Genomic DNA, 17491 nt, shown 5'->3' with positions numbered 1-17491 from the left:
CCCAGCTCTGCTATGAGACTTTGGCCCAATTTCTAATATTCTTATACTAGTTTCCCCTGTAAAATGGGGATATTAGGTTGGACCATATGGAAGTCCTGAGGCACATGATTCAACCCAGCAATAGTACCTATCTTATATTACTAAGAGAAGGAATATAGCTCAACTTCCAGGCTGGCATCTCCTAAATCCTAAGACCAATGAGTTCTTTCCATTGCATCCCAAGGCCTGACTGCACGAAAGTAGATATGTGACCACAGCAAAGCCCGAATACATACTATAGTATCTGTTATAGCTAAAATTTATCCCAACAATATGAGAAGAACCACTGTGATCCTGGGCCATTTGTAGTTCCTGTCTCAAAACACCGCTGTGACTTCAGTAAGAACTTTTAAGTGCCTGTGATGGATAATTTTACATGTCAACTCGGTTAGGCTGTGGTGCCCCACCAGTTTATATGTTGCTATAAAGGTATTTTTATTTTTAAATGTGATTACCATTTAAAAATCAGTAGACTTTAAGTAAAGCAGATCACCCTCCATAATGTGGGTGAGCTTCCTCCAATCAGTTGAAGGCCTTAAGAACAAAGAAGTAGAAGGCATTCTCTTTAAGACTGCAACACAGAAACCCTGCCTAAGTTTCCAGCCTGCTGTCCTGCAGAATTCAGATTCAACACTGCAATATCAACTCTTACCTAAATTTTTAGCCTGCCAGTCTATCTTACAAGTTTTGAATTTGCCAGCCCCCATAATTATGTGAGCCAATTCCTTAAAATCAGTTATCTCTCTCTCCACCATGTAAGGACATAGTGAAAAGTTGGCTGCCTGCAAGCCAGGAAGAGAGCTCTCAACAAAACCCAACCATACCTGATTTCAGACTTCTCTCCTCCAGAACTATGAGAAAATAATTTTGTTATGGCAGCCCAAGCTAATACAGAGACCTTATTTGGAAACACTGTCCTTGCACATATAACAGTTAAGTAAGGTACTTAGGGTGGGGCCCTAATCCAATATGACTACTACCCTTATAAAAAGGGGAAATTTGGACACAGAAGCAGTCATGCATAAATGGAAGATGATGGGAAGAGATGCAGGAAGAAGATGGCCGTCTACAAGCCAAGGAGAGAGACATGGAACAGATCTTTCCCTCACGGCCCTCAGAAGGAACCAACTCTGCAAACACCTTGATCTTAGACTTCCAGCCTCCAAAACTGTGAGACAGTTTCTGTTGTTTAAGCAAATTTCTGTTGTTTAAGCCATCTAGTTTGTGGTACTTCATTGCAGCATCTCTAGCAAACTAATCCAATGTCCCTGAGAAACTTTGGGAAGCCTGACTTCCTATTGGGAAATACAGAACTTGTGAGATCCATACATGCTTGGGAAAAGCTAAACACATTGTTTTACTAACAAATAATCTTCTGTATTAAAGTTCTCTATTTCAACTAAATTTTGGGGATGAAAATTTGTTATGCCTATAGAATCAAAAGTCACAAATGTACTAGCCATTCTTTTCTGCTATATATACTAGAAGGTTTGGGTATTTATTGTTTATGCAAAATGCTGTAATTTCTTTTTATTTCACTCTGTATTAAATTTAGGTTGAAACTAACACTTCCATGGAACTTGGTATTTTAGAAGAATATTCAATATGTTCCTTTTTAAAATAATGCCAGATGTCCACATTAATTTAGATATTGGGTGATATAATGTATTATTTTATGACAAGCAATGCAAACTGAACTGCATATATTAGAAAACTTAAAAATAATCTTATCAAGACCTTTTAGAGTTTATGATATTAAAAAATATTGATTTTATTTTCAGCAACAACCTACTCTGGATTCAAGTATTTGATTTTCAGTTACAAAAGAAATACTTTAAAGACTATGGTAGAAACTAAAGTCAACGCTTTTAATATAATCTCCATGGCAACGTGGGAAGGAGCACAGCCCAGTGGGCCAAATGAAAGCCACAAACTCTCAATTTCAGACCCTACCATTAACTCACCACAGAATGCCACATTTGTATCTTGGCATTTCATCTCTGTTATAAACAGAGGCACTCTGGCTTTACTCAACAAAAGAGCATCGCCTTAATCCTATATAGTTGATATACTCATTTTACTAAATTAATACTATTACATTTATGTTCTGAAACAATATAAGATTATACATTACATTTCTAGGTTGTAGCAGGGAAATAAGTAGCATTAAGTGGAAAATGCAACTACTGAATAAATTCCCCAAATTTCATATTAGTTCAAAAAATTTGGTCAAAAATGACCTAATATCAAGGATCCCCTTTACTTTCATAAATGAATTACCGAGATAAAGTTTATTTTTTAAAATATGTATTTGAATTTGATCAGCTATTAACTGAGCATCCTGACCATATTGTTTACATTTTCATATTTTAAATAAAGAAATGTCTTCTATAGCAAATTGTATAATAACGATGCATAAGGATTTTAACTGTAGTTTAATGAATTAGTTAAGATTTTCCTATGATGCTATCTTGCTAATATGAAGATCATTTGCTAAAAATACAACAAAAATAAGAATTAAAAAAGTCTAAGTTACAAAAATAGGTATTAATAATAGTATTAACAGTTAACATTTACTTAGTATTTATTACATACTAACCTGGACTTTTCACACAAATGATCTCATTTAATTCTCACATGACCTTATGAAGTAGATATTATTATTCCCATTTTACTGATCAAAAGGCTAAGCTCAGGATATTCAGTTATTTTTCCCAGATTTCCCAGTGGCGGAGTCAGAATCAGGCCTGGGTGCTTGACCACTATGTGCTACCACTTCTCACAGATGTGTTTATTTCATTTGTTAATTTTATTCACGTAGTAACACACTTGGAATCTCAGTTCTTTTCACTCTAATTTAAATGCAATTCCACCAAATTTGGTTATCTAGTCATGTAAGATTACTAGCAGCAAACTGGAAAAGTTAAGAGCAGGCCCCCTGTAAGCAGAAAACATTAAAAACACAGAAAGTTGAAACAAGAACTGAAAGTTTAGCAAAACAGGATTATCCACAGCAAGAAAAAGATAAACATGGTTTGGGGAGGGAGTGGGCAGAAATATGGAAATGGTAACCACCATTTGTTAAATACCTATCACACGCCAGGTTTTTGTCTTCATCATCTGCTAATCCTTACATGCCCTGCCACGCAGGCTGTTGTATCCCCATTTCATGAAGTTCAGCAGCCTGTCCAAGTTCTCACAACAGAAGAGCCAGGCTTATAGGGTGCAAGGTCCATGATCTGAAACAATGCACCACACTGCCTATCTTGCATGCATTAAGAAATGAAGGAAGGAAAGAAAATCTTACAAAGGTTTCTATAAAAATGATTATACTGGAAATGCTTAATGCTTTTTGGCATTGAAGAAGGCTAATAAGCTTTGGCTATTGGGAAAATTAAAATGAAACAAAATACATTTGATGGTGGTAAGTGAGGTGTTATAGCACTTTTTTTCAACTTTAAAAGATCCAAATTTTAGGAAATCCTAAACTTAGAAAATCTATAAGCTAAAGTTGTACAAATAGGGGATTTTCATTTGATATCCTATCTTTAAATTGTCTGGTATCTTTTTTTTTTAAAGTACCAATATTGGAGTTTTACTTATTGAACAGTCTTAGCAAATACAAGGCACTATGCCAAGAAATAAAGAATGGCATAAGAATGTCATTTGGAAGGGTTAGAAATTCAAAACACATATGTGTGCACGTGCACACACACAGAGAACTCAGTACTTTCAGTTAGACAGTAATTAAATAGAAGGGCTAGGTTCCTTTCATCATACAACAATTGTTTTTCCTGAATGCCTTATTGCCTAAAGACTATTACAAATGGGAAAATAACAGGAAAGCATTCCCACAAAGAACTACTCTACATAATATATATACATAGGCCAGGTGTGGTGGCTCATGCCTGTAATCCTAGCACTCTGGAAGGCTGACATGGGAGGATTGCATGAGCTCAGGAGTTTGAGACCAGACTGAATAAGAATGAGACCCTGTCTCTACTAAAAATAGAAAAATTAGCCGGGCACTGAGGTATGTGCCTGTAGTTTCAGCTACTTGGGAGACTGAGGCAGGAGGATTGCTTGAGCCCAGGAGTTTGAGGTTGCAGTGAGCAGCAATGATGCCACTGCACTCTAGCCAGGGCAACAGAGCGAGACTCTGTCTAAAAAAAAAAAAAAAAAAAAAAAAAAAAAAAATATATATATATATATATATATATATATATATATATAAATAACACACACACACACACAATAAAACTGTTCTATATATGACCAAAAACTTAACTAATAAACAGAAGTCTAGTTTTCTTGTGATGCTGAAAATACACATGTGTTTCATTTAGCTGTAACTCAAGAAGCATATTATGCTGCTTTAGAGCTGCTGACTTAACAATGCTTTCATGCACGGCCTCCCCACTTCCCATGCTGTACCCCTCGCCCAGTGTAAGCCCTGGTGCCCACTTAGGCATGATTACCCCTGGTGCAGCCCTGCCATCGGCGTCTCTCTCAAGGGAAAGAGCTTGGGGTAGACGATGGTAAACATGGGCTCGCTGCACCGGTGACAGTGCCCCAGGGGGCAGTGCAGCAGCTCCAGCAGACTTCTGGGTAGCGAGATGGGAGACAGAAAGTTCAGATCTGGAACACAAGAGACAATCATGCACACAAGTAAAAAATAAGACTAACTTAGCTAGGCTTTTAAAAATATTTCTCTTTGTTATGAAATGAGTTTAGTTAGTTAAAAATATTTCATGTTGAAAATTCTGTTACTTGATAGGCATTGAATAAAAATCTAACATTATTTAGAAATGAAAGATGTTTTTTATATTTTAAATACTTAAATTTTTAATACATTTTAATTTTAAAAGAAAATATAAATTCACTATTTTAAGAGCAACCAGATGCTATCCTGAGGTAGAGGCAAGGAAAGAATAAGATCAAACATTTTTTAAGAACAAAGATCAAAAAGGCATCAATTTACCCAGAGAAGATTTTGCAAGTTATAAGAGTTAGACAATTCAAAAAGGACTCAGACTGAAGACTGAAACTGACTTTCATTAAGTTTTCCCTAAATCTGTTAGGCATTTAGTATCAATCAAGCGTCAATCAGGGCTAAATCATATTTATTAAAAAGAATGAAACGTGAGAAATCGGAGAATGAAAAATAATAAAACCAAGCTTTTCCTTGTCTCACTCCCATGAGCTGTCATTAATAAAAATACGGAGAGCTTCCTTCCCAGCTAAGTCTGAGCTACACAAAAGAGACATTTAAAGCAAAATATCCCCATGGCCCAGGCAATCTTGGGTACAAATTTATACTAGGTTTCTATTGATGATAAACATCCAGTACAGAGAGAAATGGTCATGCTAAGGTAAAATCTAAAAATTATTGACTCATCTTTGGAAAGGAAATACAAATCATCTTCTTATATTTTTATATCTGTTCAGACTTAACCACTTAATAACCACTTAGAAAAATGTAATCTACTCATAGGTGAATAACAATAATTCTTTGTTTAGTTTTAAAAAACAACTTCCTAAACATTCCTGGGAAGCTAATGTTAGATGTTTTTGTATGGACTCCTTTTTTTTTTTTTTTAGCAAAGACAAAACATCTAGCAGCTTCTAAAACACTTGAAATGTATTTTTCTTATTAATATTGCCTAGTGCTTTCTTAAAGCATTTCAGACATACACCCACAATACCTGCAAAGTCTATACATTGCCAAATCCTTTCTAAAATATAATATGTTGGCATGCTGTGATAATACTGCCAAAGACTCCTGATATTTCTTCTTCTTTAGATAAGTACATTTCTCAGATGTGAGGAGGCTGCAAGGCAAAAATATGCTCTGCTGGAAGAGGTATCCAACTTTGCTTTAAATATAAGATCTTTCCAAATTTTCCCTACTGCCAGCCTTTCACTTCAACAAATATATTCTCAAACATCAATTTCTTTCACTTACATCACCTCGTTTAACTGTTAACCACTATCTTTTGCAACTGAAGACCATATTTTAACAAATGCTTCTCTGTGTCTGTAGGGGGTGCTAAAAGGATCAGTGTTAAGATATTAAAGCTAGTTTTCTTCTAAGAAAAATCCCATGGCTGGTCTGAAGATACTGAGTTATCTCACTTGATTGTTCACAGTCAGTTACAGATCAAACTCCTTGTTCTACTCTTTCCCCCTTCTCACTATAGCACTTGACTACTCTAAAAAAAAGAAAAAAGAAAAATGCCATTGTGCAACAGTGTAAATGTATTATGCCACTGAACTACATACTTAAAGATGGATAAAATGGTAAATTTTGTGTTATGTGTATTTTACCACAATAATTTTTTTTTAAAGACGAAGGTCAAACCAGGCAACATAAAACATAATTTTTATGTTCACTGAATGAGAGACAGAAGGAAAAGAAAAGTTCCACGTACCTTTTAGAAAGCTGTGGTAGGTGTGATATAGACTTCTCATGGCCAGCTCTTGCAGAGGCAGGACATGATCATGCTCTGTCCCGATGGCCTTCACCTCGGCTGGGAGGAAAACAGTTAGTTGCCCTGATGAGAAGGAAAGTAGCTTCACCTCGGAAACTTGAATGGGAGCACCACAGCTGCAGAAAGACACATGTTCACAGTAGTATTAGCAATAAGGAAAAGAACACAGGCGCCAACAAAATGTGTTAATCAAAATATACATTTGAAAATTTATGACACTGCTGAATTGCCAGAATTCTTCTCAAAGCGAACATATGCTATCCTGGGTTCCTTAATAAAACCTGGCTCATAAATCTAAACTCATCAGTTGGAACTCTGCTAAATCATTGCTGAGGCCCAGCCATTTCCAGCAAGGATAAACTTTAAAGTAACTCCTTCTTAGGAGTTGCACAATTTGCTTTGCAAGCTCTATTTTTTCTCATTTTATTACCCTCTCCAAATGTGTGTTTATTGAAACTTTCAAAATTAAAAGGATAAAACGAGTACTTTGTTGAGTTATAGTATCTTGGTTTAATACATTTTTTTGTGCAGAAAAACGTTAAACACACAAAGCAAATAGATTTTAAATGACATAAGATAACTTTATTGGATCCTTCCATAAACTTGTGGGGAAAATATTCTTGGCATATTGAATAAGCCAAGTCATACTCTATTCCCTGCAGCCACTCATAACCTGATGGCAGAGATGTCCTCGTTCCTTTAGCTGCAGAGTTACCAAATCTCAGGAGTCAAATCTCATTCTACCTCTTGTCTGAGACCAAGAGGGTGACCTAAAAGCCTGGATGCTTTTCTTCACTAATGACAAACAGGTGCCAACAAACCTTGACTCTCTGAAAATAACATGAGATAACATCAGTAACCTTGACCAGAGCAGGCAATGAAGCATAGGGCACAAGACTGGAAGACAGAAGCCCTTGACTCATTTATTTGTTAAAAGTTCCTTCATTTGTTCATTCTTTACGTTCATCAGAAAACATTTCTAGAGCACCTTCTATATGCTAGTCAGTCAAGATACTTACATTAATAAAACCAAGATGACTTCCTTACTTCAGGAGAATAATTTTAACACAATTGTTCTAATGTGGGGGCAAAGAAGGGGTGATTGACTGTCCAGGGCAGGGGTCCTCAAACTTTTTAAACTGGGCCAGTTCACTGTCCCTCAGACCGTTGGAGGGCCTCTGGAGGGTGCGACGCACATTCCACACATGCACACTGTGGGCCCGGACGAGTTGGCTGCTAAGCAGGACAGGCAGCGGCGGCAAAAACACCGGGCTGGCCGGATAAATGTCCCCGGCAGGCCACATGTGGCCCGAGGGCTGTAGTTTGAGGACTCCTAGTCCAGGGATTTAGGGAAGATTTTAAAGAGGAGTCAATATCTGACTTAGAGCTTAACTGATTTCACCAGGAATAAATGGAGAGCTCAAGGTACTAGTATTCCAAACACAAGGAAGAGCATGTGCAGCAGTACAGAAGCCTGAAAGAATATGGCTATGTCTGTGGCTTCAAGGGGACTGGACAAATGGACAAAGGGAGAAGAAGCCAGGAATATTAGCTGAAGTTAGACAGTTTTAATTCACAGGGAAAAATGTTAGATGGTTTTTACAAAACTATTTGGCCACAGTACAGTGGACAGGAAGGAAATTGGTAGCAAATTGGTGATAAAATAAGTTTTATCACCTTTTGATATGTATACCAAACACCAAACACAGAAGGAAACAGGAATGAGGAAATTGTTAGGGTTTGGAAAGTGAGAGCTTGACATAAGTAGAAGAGGTATGGAATAGCCATTGTGGGTAAGAAGCCAGTAGCCTTCTTTTAAGTAACTAAAGCAACTAATTTATACTTTCAAATCACTGGTAATTTGGGGGCTTGATCTATTTTAAATAGAAATCTCATCAAATTTTAGAAGCAGAAAAGTCAGTCATGTGAGGTAGGCTGGACAAATTTCACTCTTTTATACATAGAGTTATTTTTATTGATTTGATCATAAGAGTTCTAGTTTTTAGCCAGGAGTGTGTTTTTTAAAAAGTTATATAAAAACAATCTAATATTATAAATTTAAATTATAAAAATAGTGCATGATTATTGTTATAAGCCAAACAATATAGAAAATGAAGATAAAGTGAACAATTTCCCCTAAGTTTCCCTCTTTAAGCCCTTTGTCTCCAAAGTAATTACTAATAGTCTGATGTTTATCATTCTACTCTTTCCTATATGCTCAGGCAAAAAATAGAAAGAAATCCTCTCCTCTCACTTATTTTTTTTCCAACAAACCGGATCACACAATTCTGTAATGTGTTTTTGGCTCAAATATTCCTTCAGGCCAATCAAGATAAACTTAGATAATTTTTTTTGAGACAGGGTCCTGTTCTGTCTCCTGGACTAGAGTGCAGTGGTGCCATCATAGCTCACTGCAACCTCAAACTCTTGGGTTCAAGCGAGCCTCTTGCCTTGCCCTTCCAAAGTATTAGGATTGCAGGCGTGAGCCACCATGCCTGACCTAGAGAATTCTTTTTAATTGCTACATAATATTCCACATTATGGATGAACTGTAATTCACTATGTTTATCCTGGTTTTTTCAGTGTTTTCCCTTTTACTACACAAACAGAATTACAATAAATTTTACATACATTCCTATGCACAAATGTTATTACAAGATAAAATTCCCAAACTGGGATTGCTGGGCATGAAAACTGAAAATTTTAAATGCCTGAGATCTTTCCAAAAAGGTTGTTATGGAAGTATCCATTTACCCACACAATCATCATAACCAAATGTTATCGATCATTTTAGTCTTTTGCTCTGATTAATGAAAACTGTCTTTTTGATTACTAATGAGTTTTATCACCTTTTGATATGTACACTGGCCATTTACATTTCCTCTTCTGTGTGCTGTCCATTTATATCCTTTGCCTAATTTTCTACTGAATTAAAAAATCAATTTATAGGAACTTCCATATTGGTAGTAACAATCCATTGTCATATGTGCTGAAATATTTATTTCCAAAATTATTTTTTCTCTTTTTCTTTTTTTTAAATGTGGCTTCCGTGGGGCAGAAGGACCAGGCTGCACTTCAGGAGACCTCAAAATATTTTTGCCTTTGAACTTTGCCTACAGTACCCTTTGTCATTAAGCAGTCATTCTTTGCTGGTATAAAATCTATCATTTATTTGCTTCATGGCATCTATATTTTCTGATTTTCTTCAAAGGGTTATCCCAATTTGAAGACTGTACATATATTATCCTAAAGTTTCTTCTAGTATGCTTATTGTATTAATTTTACATGTAGATGTTTCATCTATTTGTCTTTCTTGTTATATGATACAAAACAAGATTCAACTTTTTTCTTCCAAATGGTCAAATAATATTGGTGGCATTATTAAACTATTTAATTCATCTCTGAAATGAAATGTTCTCTTTATTATATTAAGTTCCCATATACCCCTGCATTAGTTTCTGAAGTCTCTGATCTGATTCAGTGATGTATGTGTTTAATCCTATGTCAATTCTACATTATTTCGACTGCAATAGCTTTATAGAAGCTTCTATCATCTAAAGTCTGCCCTAACTATTCTTGTTCAAAATTTTTCTTGCAATTCTCAGTTACTATTTTATTTAACTTTACAATTATTTTACCTAGATCTCCCCAAAACCTTCTAAGGATCTGAATTAGAATTAACACTGATTTATATGTTAATTTGGGTAAGATAGGTAATTGATATTGCCAGTGGGGATATAAAATCGTACAGTTATTTTCAGAAAGTTTGGCAGCTCCCTAGAAAAATTAAACAGATACCTACTGTATGATCTAGCCACTCTACCCATATTGTATTTACTTATTGTATTTCATCCAAGGAAATGAAAGTTTAGGTCTATTAAAAGACTATCCACCTACGTTCACTGCAGATTTGCAATAAAGCCAAAAACTAGGACCAACACATGTCCATTAACAAGTAAGTGAAGACAATCTGTGGTATATTTATATGATGGAATACTACTTAGCAATAAAAAGAAATGAACTATTAATACACACTACACCATTGATAAACATCCATTATGCTGAGTGAAAGAAGCCGGACCAAACAAGTGTATATACTGTTTGACTCCATTCATATAAAACTCTAGAAAATGAAAATTAAACCACAATGGCAGAATATAGATGAGTGGTTACCTGGAGATGGGATGAGGGGCAGGAAAGAAAGATTACCAAGGAGCAAAGAAACTCAGGGGGTGATGGATGTGTTTATTATCTTAATCGCAGTGAGGGTTTCAAAGGTGTATACACATGTCAAAACTGATTAAATTTTATAGTTAATATATGTGCAATTTATTGTACTGTATGTCAATTATACATCAGTAAAGCTCTTTTTGAAAAACACAAGGAAAAGCAAAGCAAAATAAATAGAAAATAAGAGTAAGAGATATTAAAAGGTAAGAGATTAAATTGATGGAAAGGAAACAAAGACAAGAAAAGGTAAATAAAACTGAAAGCTGGTTCTCTGAAATAAAAAAAAAATCAAATGCATCTGGCATGTCTTGTTTAAAGAAATAGAGACAAACTAAAAATATACAACATTAGGACAAAAAAGGACTAAGTCAACAGATATGAGATTAAAAGATTTATAAATGAAGTTCCACTTCTTGTGATCGCAAACCAGGTAATAGTAACTAGCTGAGGACAATATAAAAAGCTGGATAAAATATCTGTTTTACTGACTCAGCATTCTGGAAAAATTATAGAGGCAAGATCCAGGAAAAGACAGACACCCAAGGGATAAATTGGCATTTGGGGTTGCTTCTCTTCTGATGGTTTATCAATTACTGAAAAGACTGGAAGCTGAGCAGCATTTGACAGCCTAATGGAGCTAGAGGGACAATATTGGTGTCCAGAGCCCATCAAGGTGGAAGACTGATAAATCCCCCTCACAAAAAGGGGTTTACCCCCTTGGAGTAAGCAGGAATCGAAAGTAGAAGCCATCTCAGGGACTGAAGCCTTATTTTGAATCATCTCAGTCTGTGAAAATGGATTAGTAATTGCTAGCAACTGGAAACTCCTAGAAAACTGCCAGAAGGTTATACTGTATCAGAGCCCTGCCAGGAGACAGAAACCACACCAGTAATTTGAATGGGGAAAATTGTAAAAAGTGTTAACCAGTTTAAAAGGGCTATAGAAGTAATAATAGCAGAAAGCAGCTACTCTCTCTAGAATTTAAGGAGTGTGGATAAGAAGTTACTCAGAAACTTGGACACTTCTGGGAGCTCTTGAGAGTCTGTAAGTCTTGGGACCAGGAGATATGTTAGAGAAGACATTACAAATATCTGTATGTGGTTATCCAATAGGATGGCCACATTTAAGGAAACAATTATTTAGGAAAATAATAGTCATCTGTTAGACAGAATTTTTGCAAATGTTATTTTTATGTCAACTTGGCAAGGCTACAGTGCCCAGATATTTGATCAAACACTAGTTTGGATGTCACTATGAAGGTAGCTTTTTAGATTAACATTTAAGTCAGTAGACTGACTAAAGCAGATTACCCTCCAAAATGTGGGTGGGCTTCATCCAATCAGTTGAAGACCTTAAAGGAACAAAGACTGAAATCCTCCAAGGAAGAGAGAATTTTATCTCCAGGCTGCCTTTGAACTTAAACTGAAACATCAAGTCTTCCCTGGGGCTCCAACATGCCAGTCTGCCTACAGATTTTGGACATGCTAGCTCTCGCAATCAAGTGAGCTGAACCCTAATACACATGGTAAAATAATATTATCTATTTCCCAACCTTAAAACCACACTATAGTATGAGAATCCCGGGCAAAACCATGAAACAATGAAAATGTAGTTTGAAAAATAAGTAAGTCATTTATGAATTTACTTCACACTAATATTGCCTTAAAAGCTGCTGCTTCTTAACCCACTTGTGGATAACTCTACATGGACACTATCCAAAGAATTTAACGATATAGAATAACAAATAAAAGTTTAGAAAATAGAAAGCCAGCTTTGCGTAGTAGCAGTAACGTAGCCAATGAGGTTTATCCAAGGCGTGATTATGCTAATTGAAACTTTTCCCAATACCCCACCAGGACGACTTGCAATATAGTCAGCATTGGCAATTTTTGATAGTTCCCATGGGGACTGAATAAAAAAAAAATTAAAATGAATAGAAAGCCAGGTTTTTCCTAATGCTTTCCTTGTCTCTAATAATTAAAAAAAAACAGGTGTTTGATTAAACAATTGAAAAGGCTCACATTAACAAGTAAGTGGATCCTCATTTCACACAAAGTTTAATTTCCCTTTAGCATTCTTTTAGCAGAAGTTCCCATTCTCCACCACTGGATATAAGAAGCTAATTAAATGCATTTTGAGATATATTTATTAAATGTTTTCTGTGCATAAGGAGTTGCAGCTATGTAGAAAGCAGACTGAAGGTGAAAAATTGACACAGGTTAGGAACACTTCAGCTGTTCTACGGCCAACAGAGTTGCATCAGAGACTAAATGCCCACTGTCTCTGCTCTCAAGGAGCTGGTAGAAAAGCCCAAACATACATATAGTGATGATTCTAGACAGGAGAAAAGGGAGGCAGCGAACAGTTATAGATGTTAAGAGGACAATGAATGATAACTCTACTGCCACCTCACTTTGTGACCTTGGATGATGTACTTAATCTCTCTGAATTTTGGTTTCTTCATTTCTGAGATGGCGGTAATAACACAAGGGTTGCCAGGAGAATTTTGTGCAATAATGCAGATATATCAATGAGCAGACTGCCTGGTACACAAGAAATGTTAAGCAATGTTTACAGCCATGCTTTCTTTTTAGTATTATGTATTGTAACAAACTAAGATTAGAGTGATGATATTCCAGGGAAAGGGAACAATATGAACAGGGTTGCACCTCTGTGGATACACAAGGCCCATGGTTAAACAACAGTTCCCATCGGCTAGAGCATGGAAGAGAATAGCAAGTGAAAGGAAGGCTGAAAAGGTACCTGTTTTGAAAAGTAAGTGTCACTCATCTGAAACAAGAGTAATGATGAAATGAACTGTCAGTAAAGGAGAGATGGAAGCCCCATGATATCCTTCAGTTCACAATGAAATGAAAGAATTATTAGCTGGCAATTATTAAACTTTGGTATCTTTGATTTATAACAATAGTTTTTATTATTTTAGATTAAATGCTGAGGTAGTTACAAAAAGATTTGTACACTGAACCCTTAAGTGAGTTATTTAAATGAATTGAAATCTGTTACAAATATTAGTACCTTTGGCTTAGTAATATAGCTAATTTATAACAATTATTGGGAATTTTCTTTCAACTCAATGCTTTCACAGTTGACATTCAATATTTAGCCCCAAACAGGATGAACAGTGACATTATCTTGCCACTGAGATTTTGCCATATAGATGCACCAAAACATGTATATAATTTAGCAAATTAATTCATATGCATTTTCCCACTTACAATTCTACCTAACAAATATGTTAAAAGATTTAAATTTCCTTGCCTGAAACACCCAAATCTAACTATCTTTTATCCTTCAGAAAGTACACCACATGCCCATTCTTGCGGGAACTGCTACAGATTTACCCTCTTCCTTTTTAGAGAAAAGTTTTTCTCCAGCTTAAAGAAAGAAGAAAAGGAAAGGAGAGAAGTGGAAATGGAGATGGAAAGAAACTGTACCAGCTAAAAAGAATGGATGGCCTGGATGAAGAGTCCAACTGTCACATTGGCAAAGCTACTCAAGGCTAAGTTTTGTTTTATCTGTGAATGTGTTTATATAATTTTGAGTTGACTTATTTCTCTAGCACTGTAAAAATGTTTTTCCATTGTTTTTCTGGCCGTTAGATTTTCTGATAAGAAGTTAATAGTCTTTTGAATTGTTCCTTTGTATGTAAAGTGTCCTTTTTCTCTGGGTTGCTTTCAAAATTTTCTTTTTATCTTTGGTTTTGAGCAGCTTTGTTTAGGAATGGTTTTCTTTGTATTTATACTGCTTAGCATTCACTGAGCTTCTTGAAAATGTTTTTCATCAAATTTGGGAAATTTCTGAACATTATTTCTTCAAACATTTTTGTTGTTGTTACCCATTCTCTCCTTATTCTCCTTCTGGGATGCCAATTACACAGACATCAGACTTTTTTATATTGTCTAGAAGGTTTCTCATGCTGTGTTCATTTTTGTTTTCAGTATTTTTTCCTATGTGTTCCTCAGATTGGATCATTTCCACTAATCTACCTCCAAGTTCACTGATGTTTGCCCCTCTGTTATATCCATTTTGCTAGGAAGCCCAGCAAGCTAATTTTTTTTTGTTTCAGACATTGTATTTTCAATTCTAGAATTCCCCTCCCCCTGCTTTTTTTTTTTTTTTACAATATCTATTTTTCTGGTCTTTTCATTCATTACAAACCTATTTTTCTTTATTTCATTGAGAACAGTTATAACAGTTACTTTAAAATCCTTGTCTATCATTTGAACAATTTAAGCCACCTCATGTTGGTCTCTACTGATCACCTGTTCTCTTGAGACTGGGTAACATTTTTCTGATGTTGTGTAATTCTGGAATGTCTACTGGATATTGTGAAAACTATATTGTGGAGACTATGGATTCTACTATATTCCTCTAACACTTAAAAGCAGTGTTAACGTTTTTGTTTCAGCAAGCAATTAACTTTGTGGGAGTCAAACTGCAACCTCTGTATCTTGAGTGACAGCTCAAATCACACTTCAGTACTTTCAACTGTGGCCATACAGCTTTGGGCCTGACCCTTGGAGGTGTGGTTCAGGTGTTCAACATTGGTTATTTTTGATGTGTAGGCAGCCTTCCAATCCCCAAATAAACATGGAGTATTTTTAGTCTATTAGTTTAACTCAGAACTCAGAATGCATTTCTCATACAAAGAAATCTATTACCTTGAGTGGCTATGTTAACTAACCTTTAGAAGGTCATTTAACCAATCTGCACACAAATCCACCTGTAATAGCTCATTATTTACATAAGAAAAAGCAAAGCAGTGGCTTGGTTTCCTTTTTCTCATATAATCAAATAACTAGAAAAATAACCCCCCTATAGGATAATTTTAATCATGAAGTTTTTCCTCAGTAAGCAAATATGCCAATTACCACTCTAAAATTCTAACAAAGGATGGACTTTTCTTTCTGGGTACAATGTAGAAGAGAAGACATTTACTCCTGTAGTAACAACAAGAACAACAACAAAAACCCAGACAAAATAAAGATCACATTTTTCTAGGAGTCTGGCAGAGTACAGACACAATGCAGCTGTGATAGTGTCTCTCTGTGGGCTCCCAGTGGTTCTCCTCCTAGCAGTCACTCCCTGTGTTGTCCCCTCCCTCCATGAATAGGCTTCACCCATGTAATCAGTGAGATATAACAGAAATGACATGTGTTTGAGGCTAGGTCATAAAATACAGCTGCATGCTTTACATTTCCAACATTTATATATCATTTGCTCTACTGTTGCTCTAATTCTCTTAGACCCTTAATCTGAAAATAGTATTAACTTGTTTCAAAGATACTACAGGACAGCTGAAACTACTGTGTTGTTATATTCTGGGTCTACATCTGGGCTAGATGCAACATGTGACAGCAGTGAAGAACCAACTGAGCCTTTAAGTCTCAGTTTCCTTAAAGAGAATTAAAACCAAGTTTGTTCAATTATTTAGTATTCATTTCACTCCCTGGCTAAATTAGAAGGTCCATGAGGACAGGAACTTCACTGCTTTGCTCACCACTGTATATACCATTATTTAGCACAGTGAAACAACAGAGTAGTCACTCAATAAATGCTCATGGAATGAACAACTGAACCAAGATCCTTGTTCAGAATGAAAAAGGGTAATTTCTAGGCCTCAAATACACCTGTTATGCCCCTTCGGTTTGACATTCCTCAGAATGTTGTTCTACCCCTCTCCCACTCCCATTCCCTAGGCTAGGGCAGTAAGCACCACCACTTGACTTGGAACTGGGTCGGGAGGTCTGGCTACACATATTCAACAGAAAAAAAGGAACAGAAAAAAGTGCTCCTTAATTCTGTTGTCATGGCTTCAGCAGTTATCATCTATTAAAATCCTGAACACATTTGCCATAGAAATACTGTATAACTTTTCAGGTGCAAAATAAGTTAAATAACCTTTTAATGAGCTGGCTCAGAAATGTAATGACCAGAACTGTTTCTATAAAAATGCATTCTGAGTTTTGAGTTAAACCAACAGACTAAAAATGCCTTTTGGAGCATAGTCTGTTTGTAAGTGGAACTGCTTATGCCCCCAATACTAACATTATAAAACTGGTTGTTTGATACTATCCTATTAATAATTTTATTTATTTATTACTAATGAAAGAAGACCTTAATAATAATAAAAGTATAGAATATTAGCTAATAATTTGTATGTTTTTCCCCACTATTTGTTTTTTTTAAAGATTTGGAACTCTCATAAAATTTACTACCACTGCTACCAGAGACCAAGTCAAAGATTAAAAAATATCTTTCTACATAAATAGCAGAAAGCACAAATAGCACTTTCTGGATGTCAATAATACCAACATCTAAACATAAAAGTAGAAGGCTCTTTATCTTAAATAAAAGTTATTCCTTAATTGTCATAAGGGACTTGGATCACATTTTGGTGCAGTCCATGAAGGTTCTGGCATGGGAAAGTGACTTCAGCTTTGGAGCCTGCTTGCATCACTCCGTGCATCATGGTCACTGAGGGCATTTTACTCACCACTTGGAAGAATTAGGCTATATTAAAATAATTTAATAACTCATTGGGATTAATGACTATGTAATATCACAGTTGTGACATAATCAGCTATAGAAAAATCACTGAGCTAAAAACAAACCTATTCTAGTCTGCTTCACAGAAAGTTCTGGAACACATCTTTCGATTTGGATTTCATCAGACTATACAGGTGTTGAACTGATCTAGGACTTTCCCA

The 17491-nt window shown here is 35.7% G+C and overlaps 1 protein-coding gene and 1 non-coding gene across 7 annotated transcripts in view; one reads left to right on the top strand and one right to left on the bottom strand.

The window, feature by feature from the left end:
* The window catches only part of LRRC28 (leucine rich repeat containing 28), a 113087-nt gene that overhangs the window by 9218 nt on the left and 86378 nt on the right, over positions 1-17491 (bottom strand). For 3 of the 6 annotated variants that reach the window (XM_076004801.1, XM_012764542.2, XM_012764540.2), the window contains 2 exons: positions 6471-6646; positions 4518-4677 (listed from right to left, as the gene is read on the bottom strand). In XM_076004801.1, the coding sequence (XP_075860916.1) occupies positions 4518-4677; positions 6471-6646 (336 nt within the window). Of the gene's footprint in view, positions 1-4503; positions 4678-6470; positions 6647-17491 lie in introns of all 6 variants that reach the window. The other 3 variants (XM_076004803.1, XM_012764541.2, XM_076004802.1) reach the window with 2 other exon arrangements.
* On the top strand, positions 12530-12668 carry LOC142871998 (U4 spliceosomal RNA). The gene has a single exon (XR_012920250.1). It is a non-coding gene; the product is annotated as a U4 spliceosomal RNA (small nuclear RNA).

Source organism: Microcebus murinus, chromosome 7, assembly GCF_040939455.1.
Source record: "Microcebus murinus isolate Inina chromosome 7, M.murinus_Inina_mat1.0, whole genome shotgun sequence".
NCBI classification, from domain to species: Eukaryota; Metazoa; Chordata; class Mammalia; order Primates; family Cheirogaleidae; genus Microcebus; species Microcebus murinus.
This window is presented reverse-complemented; position numbering and strand designations above follow the sequence as displayed.